At 35.7% G+C, this 13,016-nt stretch overlaps 1 protein-coding gene across 6 annotated transcripts in view; it reads right to left on the minus strand.

Moving 5' to 3' along the window:
* Nucleotides 1–13,016, minus strand: part of SLC4A10 (solute carrier family 4 member 10) — a 180,236-nt gene that overhangs the window by 82,533 nt on the left and 84,687 nt on the right. For all 6 annotated transcript variants that reach the window (XM_021399397.1, XM_021399394.1, XM_021399398.1 and 3 more), the window contains exon 3: nt 690–836. In XM_021399397.1, coding sequence (XP_021255072.1) covers nt 690–836 — 147 coding nt within the window. The remainder of the gene's footprint in view (nt 1–689; nt 837–13,016) is intronic.

Consider the following 13,016-nt stretch of genomic DNA (forward strand, 5'->3'; position numbering starts at 1 on the left):
CATTTTTATTTCTGAATAGCAATGAATTCTCTCATTTGTTCTGAGACAAAGCTTACTTCATCTACTCATTACCACTTTTTTCCTGCTCTATGTAGTGTATTCTTTATTTAAAAATTTGGAAGTTTTAGGAGTTCAATGTCACTTCTAAGATTTGTTCATGGAAAGATGCTTTTTCTTGTTTGCCTTTCAGTCTTCAGTAGATTCATCTCGGAATAGCACCTTACAGTACTATCTAAGGAAAAAGGCAAACACAATCTAGATGATAGTTTATACCTGTTAAAACACTACAGATTCAGTGACATCAGCAGTATTAGAGAACTGCAAAGAACCACAACTCCTCTATGTTATGTTTTATGGGTAAACATTCCAGAGCCTTCATGGAGCCCTGTTGGTGCCATAAAGCACTTACCCTCTCTTGGTGGTCATGGCGCTCTACCTTTATATGAACACTCATGGGCAGCCTCCTACAGTTGTAGGAATTACTGAGGTTTCTTGTGAATTGATCACTTCTGGCTACTACCATTCATTAGAGGAACAAACCTTGGCTCTTCAGCAGAGACCAGAGAGGCTTTGGTACGTTTTCCAAAACCTTCTTCCAGACACATCACAACCATAACAGGAGGACAGACCTGATGAATAAACTGATGTTTACTGCCAAAAGATCTATGCATAAGTGAAATCTAACTTACCAAAAGGAGGAGACTCTCGCCCATCTTCTAAGCCTGAATCTCGTTCTCTGTCTCTTTTTCTGTGTTTATGCCCACGGTGCCTATGGCGCCTATGACTTTTTCTTCCACCCAGTGGCACGTGAACACCAATGAACAATGTTCGATGACCTATAAATTAAAAAAGAGTTACTTTTTAAAAAGAGGTTGTGGCAAAACAAGAATATTAACAACTATACTATCATTAATTACATATAATTATTATAATTACGATAGTATATATTACTATAATATTAATCATAATATTATTAATTACAGTAAAGATGGCGTAGAGCCACAGATATACAACCTCCAGATAGAGGACAAAATCCCAGTTTGGAAGTCCATATGATGCAGATTCTAAATATGTTTAGAAAAAAAAATTGCAACTGTGTGTGTGAACTTTGATTAAAGGAAGACAGGTGTTCTGTAAAATATCTTCCAAAACAGTAACATAGAGGCACATAGATCTCTTAGTGTTGAACATTTGGTAAAGTTGCTGCTTGCCTTGTGTGCGCAGGAACTTTACAAAACTCATTTCTATTTATGAGCCAAACCTTGACAGAATTCTTGGGGGAAATTTACTGAAAAGAGAAGAAAAAAAGACTGAAAAAAAAAAACAATGAAACATTACAGAAGCTAGATTGCAAAATCTCTATGCAAGTCTATGTGCTCACATTATAAATACATAGTTGTTAGCTTAGGGTGCTTTCATTTTTTCTATTTTATTTTTAAAAATAAATGAGAAAGTACATCTTAACATGCTTGCCATCATCTTTGTGCTTTGAGCCTGAGGAATTTTTGATGCTGATCAAGCCCAAGGGATTTAGCTCCCTGAGCTATGCGGGCTAGCAAATTTCAAGCACTATTAAGCATTCAGAAGGAGAGAACAGGGGAAACATGCAGAAAGTATCACAAAACAGAACAAAAGGGAAAGGAATTGTGACTCATTACAGGCAGGTCTCCTCCATTTACTCAGCAGAAAGACATAGTCCAGATTACTCATCTCAAATAACATTTATTTTCTCCTTGAAATGAGCGTAACGCAGCTAGTGATAATTGCTGCTTTGCAATCATTCAGCAGTGTCAATCATCTGAAAAAGGCCAAGAACGTTAAGCTAAGGTAGCACGTGATCTCTAATCTCATGGAGCCTTCAGTGGGGGCAGAAAACACAGCAAGGCAGTTATTTGTCACAATACACTAAAGAAATTCAAGGCTGACAGGAATTTTTGGCAGAGACAAAACTAGAAAAGCTGGAGAGCAGGCTCTGGACACCACCTCAGTTTATTTCCTTAACTTTGATTTGTGTAGAGGAGACTAGAAGGCAGAAGCATCAATTGTGAGAAAACTATTATTTTAAAGTCAGGACATTTTTCTGAAGCTAAGGCCAGGAGTTGACAATTTATTTATTTATTTTACATATCTCATTCTCCTTTCTCATTACACTTAACCCAAGAAATGATTTAAAGAGAACTACTGGCTTCGGTGTACCTAAAATGTATTGCAATCAGTGATACATGAAATACAGAAAAATGTATTCCATAAAGAGAATTCATTAGAAAGATGTTGAAAGACAGCAATAATGTAGTACTCAACACTTTCCTGCTCACTTTCTTTGGTAGAAAAAAAATATTGAAATAACTTTTTGAAAGGACTTTAATCATTTCCACAGGTGCAAATAGATTGCTTTTTTTTTTAATTCAGTAACTTAATAACTTCCTGATGCTTTTTGAAGAAGTGGATATTCTTATCCTAGTTTTGTGCTACTTCAGTGCTCAGGTGTACTTATGTCAGAAGGGCAGATTCAGGTTCACGCTTCACTTAATTCCCAGGGCTGAAACCACGACTTGAATCTAGACTGTTTTCTATTCAATAAACTGGGAAATAAGTCCTAAAATGCCAAGTGTCTGAATAGCAAGAGAATTTTCTCAATGCAGTCTGAATTAGTTCACACTGAAGAGAAAGCAAGAGCCAGAAACTGATATGAATTACCAGTAAAAAGCAAAATTGATTCCTTCTGTGTGAACATACTGAGGCCAAGGAATAATTTCAACACACAAGGGAATCCATGTCCCTGTAATGAGGTAGACTCAAATAAGAAGGAAAAAAAAAATTCATAGGGGAAATAGAGTAGTTTTCTACAGAGATATGGTGGAGCAAAAGTGAAAAATCTGAGTGAACAGTTTGCTTTAATAACAGAGCAAATACAGAGGGAAAAAAAGAAGAAAAAGAGGACCAGCTGGGAACAAAGCAAAAATTAATGAATTCTAAACTGCTGGAAAAATGAAGGTAAGCAATAAAAGTTGGGGGGAAGGAAAAAGAAAAGAAATGCAATCAATAAGATGACCTTACATCAAATAACCTTTTTGATAGTACAGCTGATAACATTTACAACCAGAATGTAAGCTACCTTTTCCTGTACAAGGAGACTAAGACATTACTAAATAACTATTTCCAGTGAGATCTACATGTTTCCCAAGCCCAGAATGCCAAACAGAAAGCTATCTTGCAGGCTCCAGTATAGAACAGGACAGTTCCTCTGATAGATTTCTTGTTGCCTTAACTCTGGAGATGTGCATCCATACCTTTTCCAGTGAAGTTCTTCAATAGATTTTTTTTCTCCCTGAAGAATTATATTATTTCAACATGAAAGTTTGAAGATGAGCATAATTAAGAACTATGCTTAACATAAAATTTATAACAGAAATACAAACATTCTAAAGGACAGACTTTTTCCAAAACAACATTTTATCCAAAATTTTATATTGTAAGAGAAACTTAAAAGGATTTGCTTTTATTCCCAACACAATATTCAAGTTCCAACAATAAGCTGCACTCTGTAATTTTAATTTTGTGTAAAAGCAGCTATTAGAAGTCTGTCCATGAAGTTATATGAATACAAACTGTGAATAATGCCCGAACATCACCAAATTAAAAGGGAAAATTCCAACTAACAGCAAGGGAATCACATTTTTTCAATGTGGATGAGGCCCCGGGTAAACCAATCCAAAGGGTGGTATCCCTGCCCACAGCAGGGATGTTGGAATTAGATGGTCCTTAAGGTCCCTTCCAATCCAAGCCATCCTGTGATTCTGTGCAATGTTAGGTAAACACGCTTTTTGCTTGTTAGGTTTGTTACAGATGTTGTTAAACCTTCAACATCTATATTTACTGTAAAAATCTAGGTTAAATTTTCAAAAGAAAGAACATACCAGATAATCTCTGTTTGGTGGTAGTCAATCGCAGAATATCTGGTAGCATTCAGATTTGTTCCAATCAGTTCATAACTGATTCTGCAAGAACATTTCTTTCATTTATCTTTATGAACATTCTTGTGTTTTTTATTATTTATAATTTTTAAATATGTGCAGTTTATTTTTTTTATTATTCGTATTTTTTCTCAGTTACTTTGCTTTGGTGTACTGATCTCTGCTGGGACAGAGTTGATTTTCTTCACGGTGGCTGGTATGATGCTATATTTTGGCTTTGGAAGAAAAGCAAAGCTGATAATATGCAGATGCTTTAGTTGTTGCTGAGCAGCACTGAACAAGAGGCAAGAGACAAGGATGTTTCAGCTTCTCACAAAACCCTGGTAGCAAGAGGGCTGAGGGTGCACAAGGAGTTGGGAGAGGACAGAACCAGGACAGCGAAACTGGCTAAGGGGATATTCCATACCATATGACATGACATGAAACTACAGAACTGGAGAGAGTTGGCCAGGGAGGCAGCTGCTGCTTGGGAGCTGGCTGGGCATCAGTCAGCAGGTGGTGAGCAATTGCACTGTGCATCACTTGTTTTGTAAATATATACTTATATCTGTATATCTCTACATATATATATGTACACACAAACACTATGCATATACATACACACAAAGCATATATATACAAATATGCATACATATGTATATATATATGTTAGGGTTAGGGTATACTACCACTATTTTTTCTTTCTTTTTCTATCTTAGCAAACATTTTTCATGTCAACCCCACAGTTCTGTTTTTTTGTTGTTGATGATGGTTGTTTTTTTTTGAGTTCTCTCCTCCATCCCACTTGGGGAGGCAGGGTGGAGTGAGCAAAGGGCTCAGCAAAGTGTGCTGAGCTGCCAGCCAGGTTAAACCACAACAATTGGTTTGGTTTGCCTGTACCCTTCTCTTATAAACTAACTTGCAATGATAAAAGCCTAAGAAAAGAAAACAACTTCTTTTTCTGTACTTCTCAGTCAAAGACTGTGGCCAATATATTGTCAGATACATTGTGCATGCATGCACAGATATCTAGAGATAGCCAGGTCCAGGGAAATACATACAGATGAAATGCACACAAGTACCCACATGCAGATTTGTGGTTTGGGAGAGAGTTAAGAGTTTGGCCTGTTGTTTTTTCGCAGAATAAAAAGAAGGTATAATCGATGAAAAAGGGTTTATCCTATTAATACTTACTTCAAAATAAATAAAATAATATTTTTTTTTACAAAGACAAGTTTATTCCTCTCCATGGTTATATTATAAATTAAAAAATCAAAATTAATTTAGACATCAGTGAGCCACAAGATTTATCTGTGTTCCTAAGCATTTCCAGCTAACCTTACACCAACATCAACCAAATTTTATCATGAGAAGAATGTTTTTTTTTCCTGCAAAAACACAAGCTGAACTAAAATGTTAATTTATTTCTAATGTGCTAATAGGAAAACTAAGCCTAAGTATAAATATTCTTCAGCATTAGGACTTAGATGCAAACCATTTTCTAAAAAATGAACTTCTGAGAAATGAATATGCAAAGATTATTTACAATCTGAAAGCTTATTAAAGAAATACAGTAGACTGAATTGACCTGTTCTGTAATGTCACCGTAATGCAATGCCATAAATCCACTGTTAAATTGTAGATACAAATTTATTTAAAGGAAAAAAAGATTGTTCTTAATCGATTTGCACACACCTAAGGAATAAAACGTAGAATAAAATTTAAAATCTCTGCATTGATAGCATACAAGGCTTTGGCCCCATGAAGTTTACCTTCAAAGCATTAAAACACTCCTTAAGAAAAATATCTAAAGGATTAAAGAAATAATAGGCCTTATTATAATGTGTTCTTTTCAGTTTTACAGGATTACATTAATAAATCCAAATTATAAAAGATTTTAAAATTATAATTAATTTTCGGTGAGCATATAAGCATGTGTAAAATCAAGAATTCCTCTAAATTTTTGAACAAAACAGGTATTATTTTGCTCTAAATATCTCCCGTTTGTGAAGGTATGAATTCTTTGCCCTAGAAAAGACAGAAATGAAACATACATTATTAATATAAATACATCTTGCAGAGACATTTCTCAAAATAAATTCTAAGTAGAAGAGTTTTTTAGGATTGCTGTATTCCACAGAAGAAATTTTTCTTTAGACGTTAATTTTATTTTAAGATCCAGTAGCAAATTAACTATTTAAAAAGGCAAATTCAGGAAAACAAATATTCTCTCCAAAGCTTTTGAAAATGACAGACCTAAAAATGTTTTTCAAAACCTGGCATTCTGGATTTTTAGAACAGAAGGTTGTTTAAGCTCCTAACTTACTCCTGAAGTAAATAGAAAGGACATAAATTTAGTGGGATTTCTAAAGCTTTGAAAACATATATCCTATTATAATTAATGGCATTTGATGGTATAATTTGTGAAATAGTGGGAATGGGAAATTTCATTACAATTATCTGAATAGATGTGACTTTGCAAGAAAATGGAGGTGGAGAGAAAGGAATTTAGCTGTTTCCCTTAGTTTAGACAAATCAAGATCTTTTTAACAGAATGCTGAGAGTGCAAACATTTTTGCCCCAGTGCCTCCCATTCTCCTTCCAAATAATTTTACCAGAAAATGCACATCAAGTTGGTAGTCAGAACGCACATATAAGGTACATTCACCTCCCTGCTTCCCCATCAGGAGAGGGTACCTGTCTCCATGTTACACCAAGCATTTGGGACTCAAATGTGTATTGTCATGGTTTTATGATTTTTGTTATCGGTATTCCACATCATAACATCATGTAGAGCACTGGCAGTTAAAGAGTTAATGCTCCAGTTCCATGGACTGCCGATTTTCCGGGTATCCCTGTCTCAGAAGAGAAGAAGAACTACATATCCCAAAGGACTGTTCACTGTTCCATTTCCATTTTCCATTCAGAGGGAAAGATAAGACTGTTCACAGGTCGTGAAACATTCCTTTTCCCTTTCTGCTTGTCTCTGCAGCATGTGTGCTCCCTATCCATCTCGTCTTCAGCATCAGAGTAAGGCCTTCAGGTTTTGGACACACTCACATTTAATTTGATTTATTAGCTTCAATTCCAATTATATGGTAGTATATTGCGTTATCTCGCATTCCTATATCTTGTTTAGTACATTAGTTTTCCTCCTCAGATCGTTGCCTCTATTTTTTTTTTAGGACCATCTCCCTACTCTTTTCCCTTTTCCCCTTCCCCCTTTCCCGGGGATGGGTCCGTGGGTCCCCCCACCCCATTAGTCATAGAACCAGGCCTAACCAGCCTGTAAACCGTTGACATGTAGTTTTAAGTGAACCAGCCAAGTTGGTGTCTGTTGCATGCAAAGAAGTTGCCCTGCCATGAATCAAGACATCCACAAGCTCCAAGTGCTGATGGGACACCTGCCTCTGCTTCTCTGCACTCTGAGTTATTCAAACCTGACTTGGGCACCTGCCAAGACCCAGCTCACAGGCTCATGGGCACAATGGACAGGGGCAGATGGCTCTTGACACATTTCCAGAAAGAGAGCAAAGGCAAGCTTTTGTGACCTACTAAGGAAATGCACTGCAAAGTCAAGATGCCTTGAGAGAATATTTTGTCAGTGGTTCAGTTCAAGTCTCAAATGACTGCTGACCTCAGCAAGAGAACGGGGTTTCTCTCTCTTCCAGAAAACACTCACTGCCTTGAAGCATCTTTTATGTATTCTCAGTTAGAGCTGAACCAAATGCAATTTTCCATGCACTCAAAAATGAACAGTGAGGTACAGACAGAAAAGCAGTAGCCCATGTAGAGTTAAAAAAATGTCTTTTTCCTTACACGAGAACAAGTGATTATGATGAATTGTGTAGGAGTTGAGAGTACATGACTCATTTATTCGTTATTGTAGTGCAGCAAGGAGGCAAAGCTAAAGAAAAAGCAGAAAAGACAAAAGCTGTGCTTCCTAAACCAACAGTTTATATAGCTGTTTGTGGATAAGTCTTGTTCAAGGGACTTTTTTTTTTTTTAATCTTTCTGCAATACTATAATTTGGAAGAACCAACAAAAAGCTGCTACAATTTTTTTAGATCACACATGAAACTAACGTTCTAGGTTAAAATACAACAGAAATCACATACACTTTAAAACTATATCCTGGTTCAAGGAAGCATTAAGGGTATATTGAATATGAAGCATAAGCGCATCACACTGAAGTCATTAAAGGACCTTTTTAAAAAGCGCTGATTGATCACTGCCTTCCCAACAAATCTATCCTTTTAACAGAACATTTTTCCAGGCTGTAGCTGTACTGAAAAAATCTTTTTAACTGCACTTATGTCCATTCCCCATTACCCTATGTTGCTCCAGAAGAGTCCAGAGACATTGTGTACACAACCCTATGACAAGATCAGGCCTCAGACTTTTCACACAATTTTTTTTTAAAAAAACAAAGCACAAACAACATAATAGAATCCCCTCAGACACACATGCACTTTCCACTAATGGTTATTGGAGGGAAGATGTTGACCTATATTTCTAAATTAGTAACAAGCAAAAATAAAAAAAAGAGCAAACTCTGTACTAGCATAACTGTATGTTAAGAACTAAATATTTTACATGATTTTATCTTGCAGTGCTCCAATTTTGTCATGCATGCTATGCAGCTTCCACTAATAATGGCAAGTAGCTGAGTGAAAATGAGAGAGATTCAAATAACGGGTGTGTCATCTTGTTCCCATCATGACCCCACAACATAATGAAAAACAGGTTTTGAGTAGGATAAATTTAACCTTTCTCTGATAACTTATCTTCCATAAACATACACAGCTTCTATTATGAAATTAGTTAGTTTATGCTAATTTCATTTATTAAAAACGAAAGGGTGAAATATTTCAAAATATTCACTCCCAAAAATATTGAACAGGTTTCTTTTCAGTGAAGTTCAAAGCAATGTCAAATTTCGAAACTTAAAGCTAAAGCTTAAGATCAACAAAAGACTGTGGCTTTCGGAAAACACTATGTGGGTAACTTACTTGCTTTCATTATTTGATTATTTTTCATGTGAACTTTCAAAGTAATTTTGCTAAGATGTCCGGTGGCATTATTCACAAATTTGCAAGGTGAATCCAGTTCTCCATGAACTGAGACATTTGGAAAGGGAAAAGAGTGTCATCCAAAGGGGACCAAACTGGACAATTGCCAAGGCAAGAGCTTACGCACAGCTCAAGAGAAAAAAAGTGTGATCTCAAGGAATATTTAGAGACATAGGTAAAAGCAGACCAAAATAGATGAGAGGTACTACAGAAAGAGATGCCTTGGAAATGACAAACAGAACAGGCTAGAGCATGTAATACCTGCTAGGCAACAAAATGAAAGAATTCTGTGCTTGTAAAGCCAAAATGGCTCTTTTTAAGAGACCTTTTTCATAGAATGTTACATGCATACAACAGCTAGCCTTACAGACACAGACTAACCCGCATCTCTCTCAAAACTTTTATCTCCACAGTTTATTTTTGCTCCTCTAAATCTAATGAACATTGCCACAAGGTAGATCAGACTTAGCAGCAGAATGAACAGGACACCCAAGAGAAGCAGAGCCAAGGAAGCTTGGAGCAAGAGATCTAATGGGATAACATTACAATAGCTGTAGCTTCCTGGCAGCCAAAGGGAGGGGACACTTTGGTCACTGTTCCTGTTTAGCCAAGTAGAATTAGCAGCTGACTTTATTCTATGCAAGGTCAGTGCTGATGCAAGACCAGCAAGTTAACATGATTAATGTCCTCTCAGTTCTGTGAGCTGCTAGGTTCTATTAATTTTCAGGTAAATAATGTCAGTGACAAACATTTCCACTATTATGTTACTTCTACAAAATGTCTCTGAAACTGAATTCATTAGCTGCTTTGAAGCCACTCTGATTTTTACTCAATAATATATGAAGATCAGAGTTCAATCACAATGGTCTTTTTTCATATATAAACCCTAACTGTACATCATAAAAAATTCATGAAAATTATTTTTAATTGAATGTCACAAACTACAATAAATAAAAAAAATCACTAAGATAACCATGTTCAAAAGAGAATAATGAAATACTCTGGGATTTCTCCTTTTTTGGCGGTAGGACATCTACTATCGCAATGTATCTTCATGAAGGTTGAAAAGTACTAAGCATCTGTACAAGCACCCTAAAATTTCAAATTAATTATTGCTTTATTAAGTCTAAATCCTCAGCTTCTGCACCATATTCTATGCTGTACTGGTAATGCTTATTTCCTAATTTAGCTTGAAGTCTTTAATGACTTTTAGTGATAGTCCATGTAATCAAATTTTATCAAATGTGTCAGACTGCATATTCTCATGTATATGATTCATATACTGGATAACATGCTTTATGTGTCTTGAGAGACTTGAAAAAAGGCAAACTTGATTACCCATGAGACAAATATTTCCCATACTACTTAAGCAGATAAAATGCACAAAGTATAAACAGCTTAAGCTGTATTTTCTGAATCAAGTACCTCTTTGCAATTTGCTTCAACAGAGCCAGAATACATCCCCGATTCTCTCCTGGCATCCACCTAACTACCCCATCTCCAACCATCTCCCTGTCACAGCTACATCTCAAATCAGGTGATACTTATATCCACAGCAGTTCTGAAATCCTGACACAAAGATTCAGTTGATCATCCCTAAGAATGACAACAGTCATTTTCTCTCTCAGCTGATACGGGGAGCATAAACAAAGATCTTAATCTGAGTGCATCTAGGGCCAATTTTTTGCATATCTATATTGTCCAAAAGTCTAAGCAGATGAACAGAGAGCATGAGACCTCCAGACACATACAAATCAATCTAAATACTTCTTTTTGAGAGAAACATAAAGTACATGTACTCATTCTACCAGAAGACTGTTTACTAAACATGTACTGAAGCAATAGCAGATAGCCAGAGATAATAACAAAGAATAAGCTGAGAGTACTACTTTTTGATGTGCCCATCTGTTAATGGAAACATGTCTACCTGCTCTCAGTACAGCTATGTGTACAACCTGTCCTTCATACTACAAGTAAATCCTTTAGAATTTAGAATCAGTGTTTAATTCCCACTTACGAATTCCACTACTGATAAGAGTGTATTTATTGCAGTAGAAACTTTGAATGTACACACACTGAAAGATAAGTTGCAAAGTACGTGATTATAACCAAGGGAAACAGTCTTGTTTTGCTTTTAGGAGTTATTCCTTCAACCCTTTATTAATGCAACAATCAGACAAATGACCTGTTCTGTATTAGTGACTGATCTTGAGCTGACAACTCAATAAGAGTGAATTACTTGGAAAAATCATTCATGCAGAAAATCTGAATGCTGAAGCTCTGCACACAATCTACTTCTGAAGAACTACAATGGTGAAGGTAAAAGATACAATTTGAAGTATATACTGCAAGTACCACTGCTGGCATAACGATGAGCAGCATTTCTCTTAGAAAATACTGCAATTCCTGTCCTATGTCCTCAATTGTTGTTTTTTTTTGCCATGCTGCACAGGGAAAGAAAATACTAATCTAGACAGACTAAAAAAAATTCTAGTTTTGAGAATGTTCTTTCAGGCAGTATTACTCACCACAGTATTTTCATGCTTTCAGCATGATATGCAGTTCCAACATATTTGCACAATGGCTGCCTCAAAATATGCAGATACAAGTATTTGTCAGGCCAAAAAATTTCAATTGTAAATTTCAGCTCCTATTTAAATCTGTATTTCTGACATTTAAACTTGATAGTCTAAGATATAAAGAATAGCAAAATAGTTACGATTTTAAAATTTAAGCAGAAGAAAATGAAAACTGAATTTCATGTTTAAGCAATCATTAGTTCTTCATTCAAATTACAGTTTTTGAAAAGCTTCTGATACAATGCTGTTGAATCTTAAATTCTGTCAAAACTCATCTTTGTTAGAATATTCAGCAACTAGCTATTTACATTTTTAAAACACAAACCCAATTAAATGTCTTCCAAAGGGCTAATTGCATAATGCATATTAATTATCTGATTATATGATTTTACTAAGCTATGCAATTAGTACCTGATTATATAATTCCATATTTTATAGCTGACATCTGTTACGTAATTAGGAAAAAGGTAAAGTTTTAGCAAAGTACATTACAATGTACATTGGGTAGGAATAAGACAGTGACATTTGTGAGTCACATACACTGCTTCCAAATGGAAAAGTGCCTAGCTGTGATGTGAAACAAGAGGACATGCTATTAACAGCAACCTGATCATTAAAATTTACAGTCTCTTCAAACCTTTTTATGTCACTTGGTATTTCTGGATGCAGTGATTACATATTTAAAGATACAAGGATCTGATCTCAGAGAGGATGTGAAATTTATCTGAGAAAGCCAACAACATTAAGGATTCTACATCGAGTAGTCAGTTTGTTAGAACATTATGAAATAGTGTGATTTTGTTTTAAAGCAAACCAGACTTATTGTCCAGTTACAAAATTTTTAAACAATGTAAATTGATGGAAAGCCTAGGGTGGGGCACACAACTGGAAGTCACTGTCATGTTTTGTTTTCTATTGATAACAACATATGAGCAGATTTTTATAAGAATATTTTTAGTGATATTTCAGAGGAGCAACTCTACATATAGGATGGTGGGGAAAATAGTAATTAAATATAGTTTTTCAATGATATACTTGTGTAAATTTTGAGATGGGATTTTATGTTCCACATAGTCACATCTGGAACCTAAAATATACATCATAATAATTCTGACTGCCCTAACGATTAAGTCTACCCATGTGTCTAATCTTGAAGACATCCTTCTACAGAAAGCTGTCAATTTTTTAAAAGATCATCAGTAAAATGATTGAGGAAAAGGACATTCTTCTGGGTAGGCTCCTCCGCAAATAACCCTGTGTTTCAATAACATGGAGGATGGAAGGCAGAGCACCCCAGCTCTTCTTTCAGGTGTTTCCCTAAGGACATCAGATACAACAGTTGTAAGTTGGCCAAGGATGTGTTCAAGTGACTGAAGACTGGGGAAGACAAAGAGCAAGACTGCACAAGGAGA

The sequence above is a fragment of the Numida meleagris genome, chromosome 5 (genome assembly GCF_002078875.1).
Source record: "Numida meleagris isolate 19003 breed g44 Domestic line chromosome 5, NumMel1.0, whole genome shotgun sequence".
NCBI lineage: Eukaryota > Metazoa > Chordata > Aves > Galliformes > Numididae > Numida > Numida meleagris.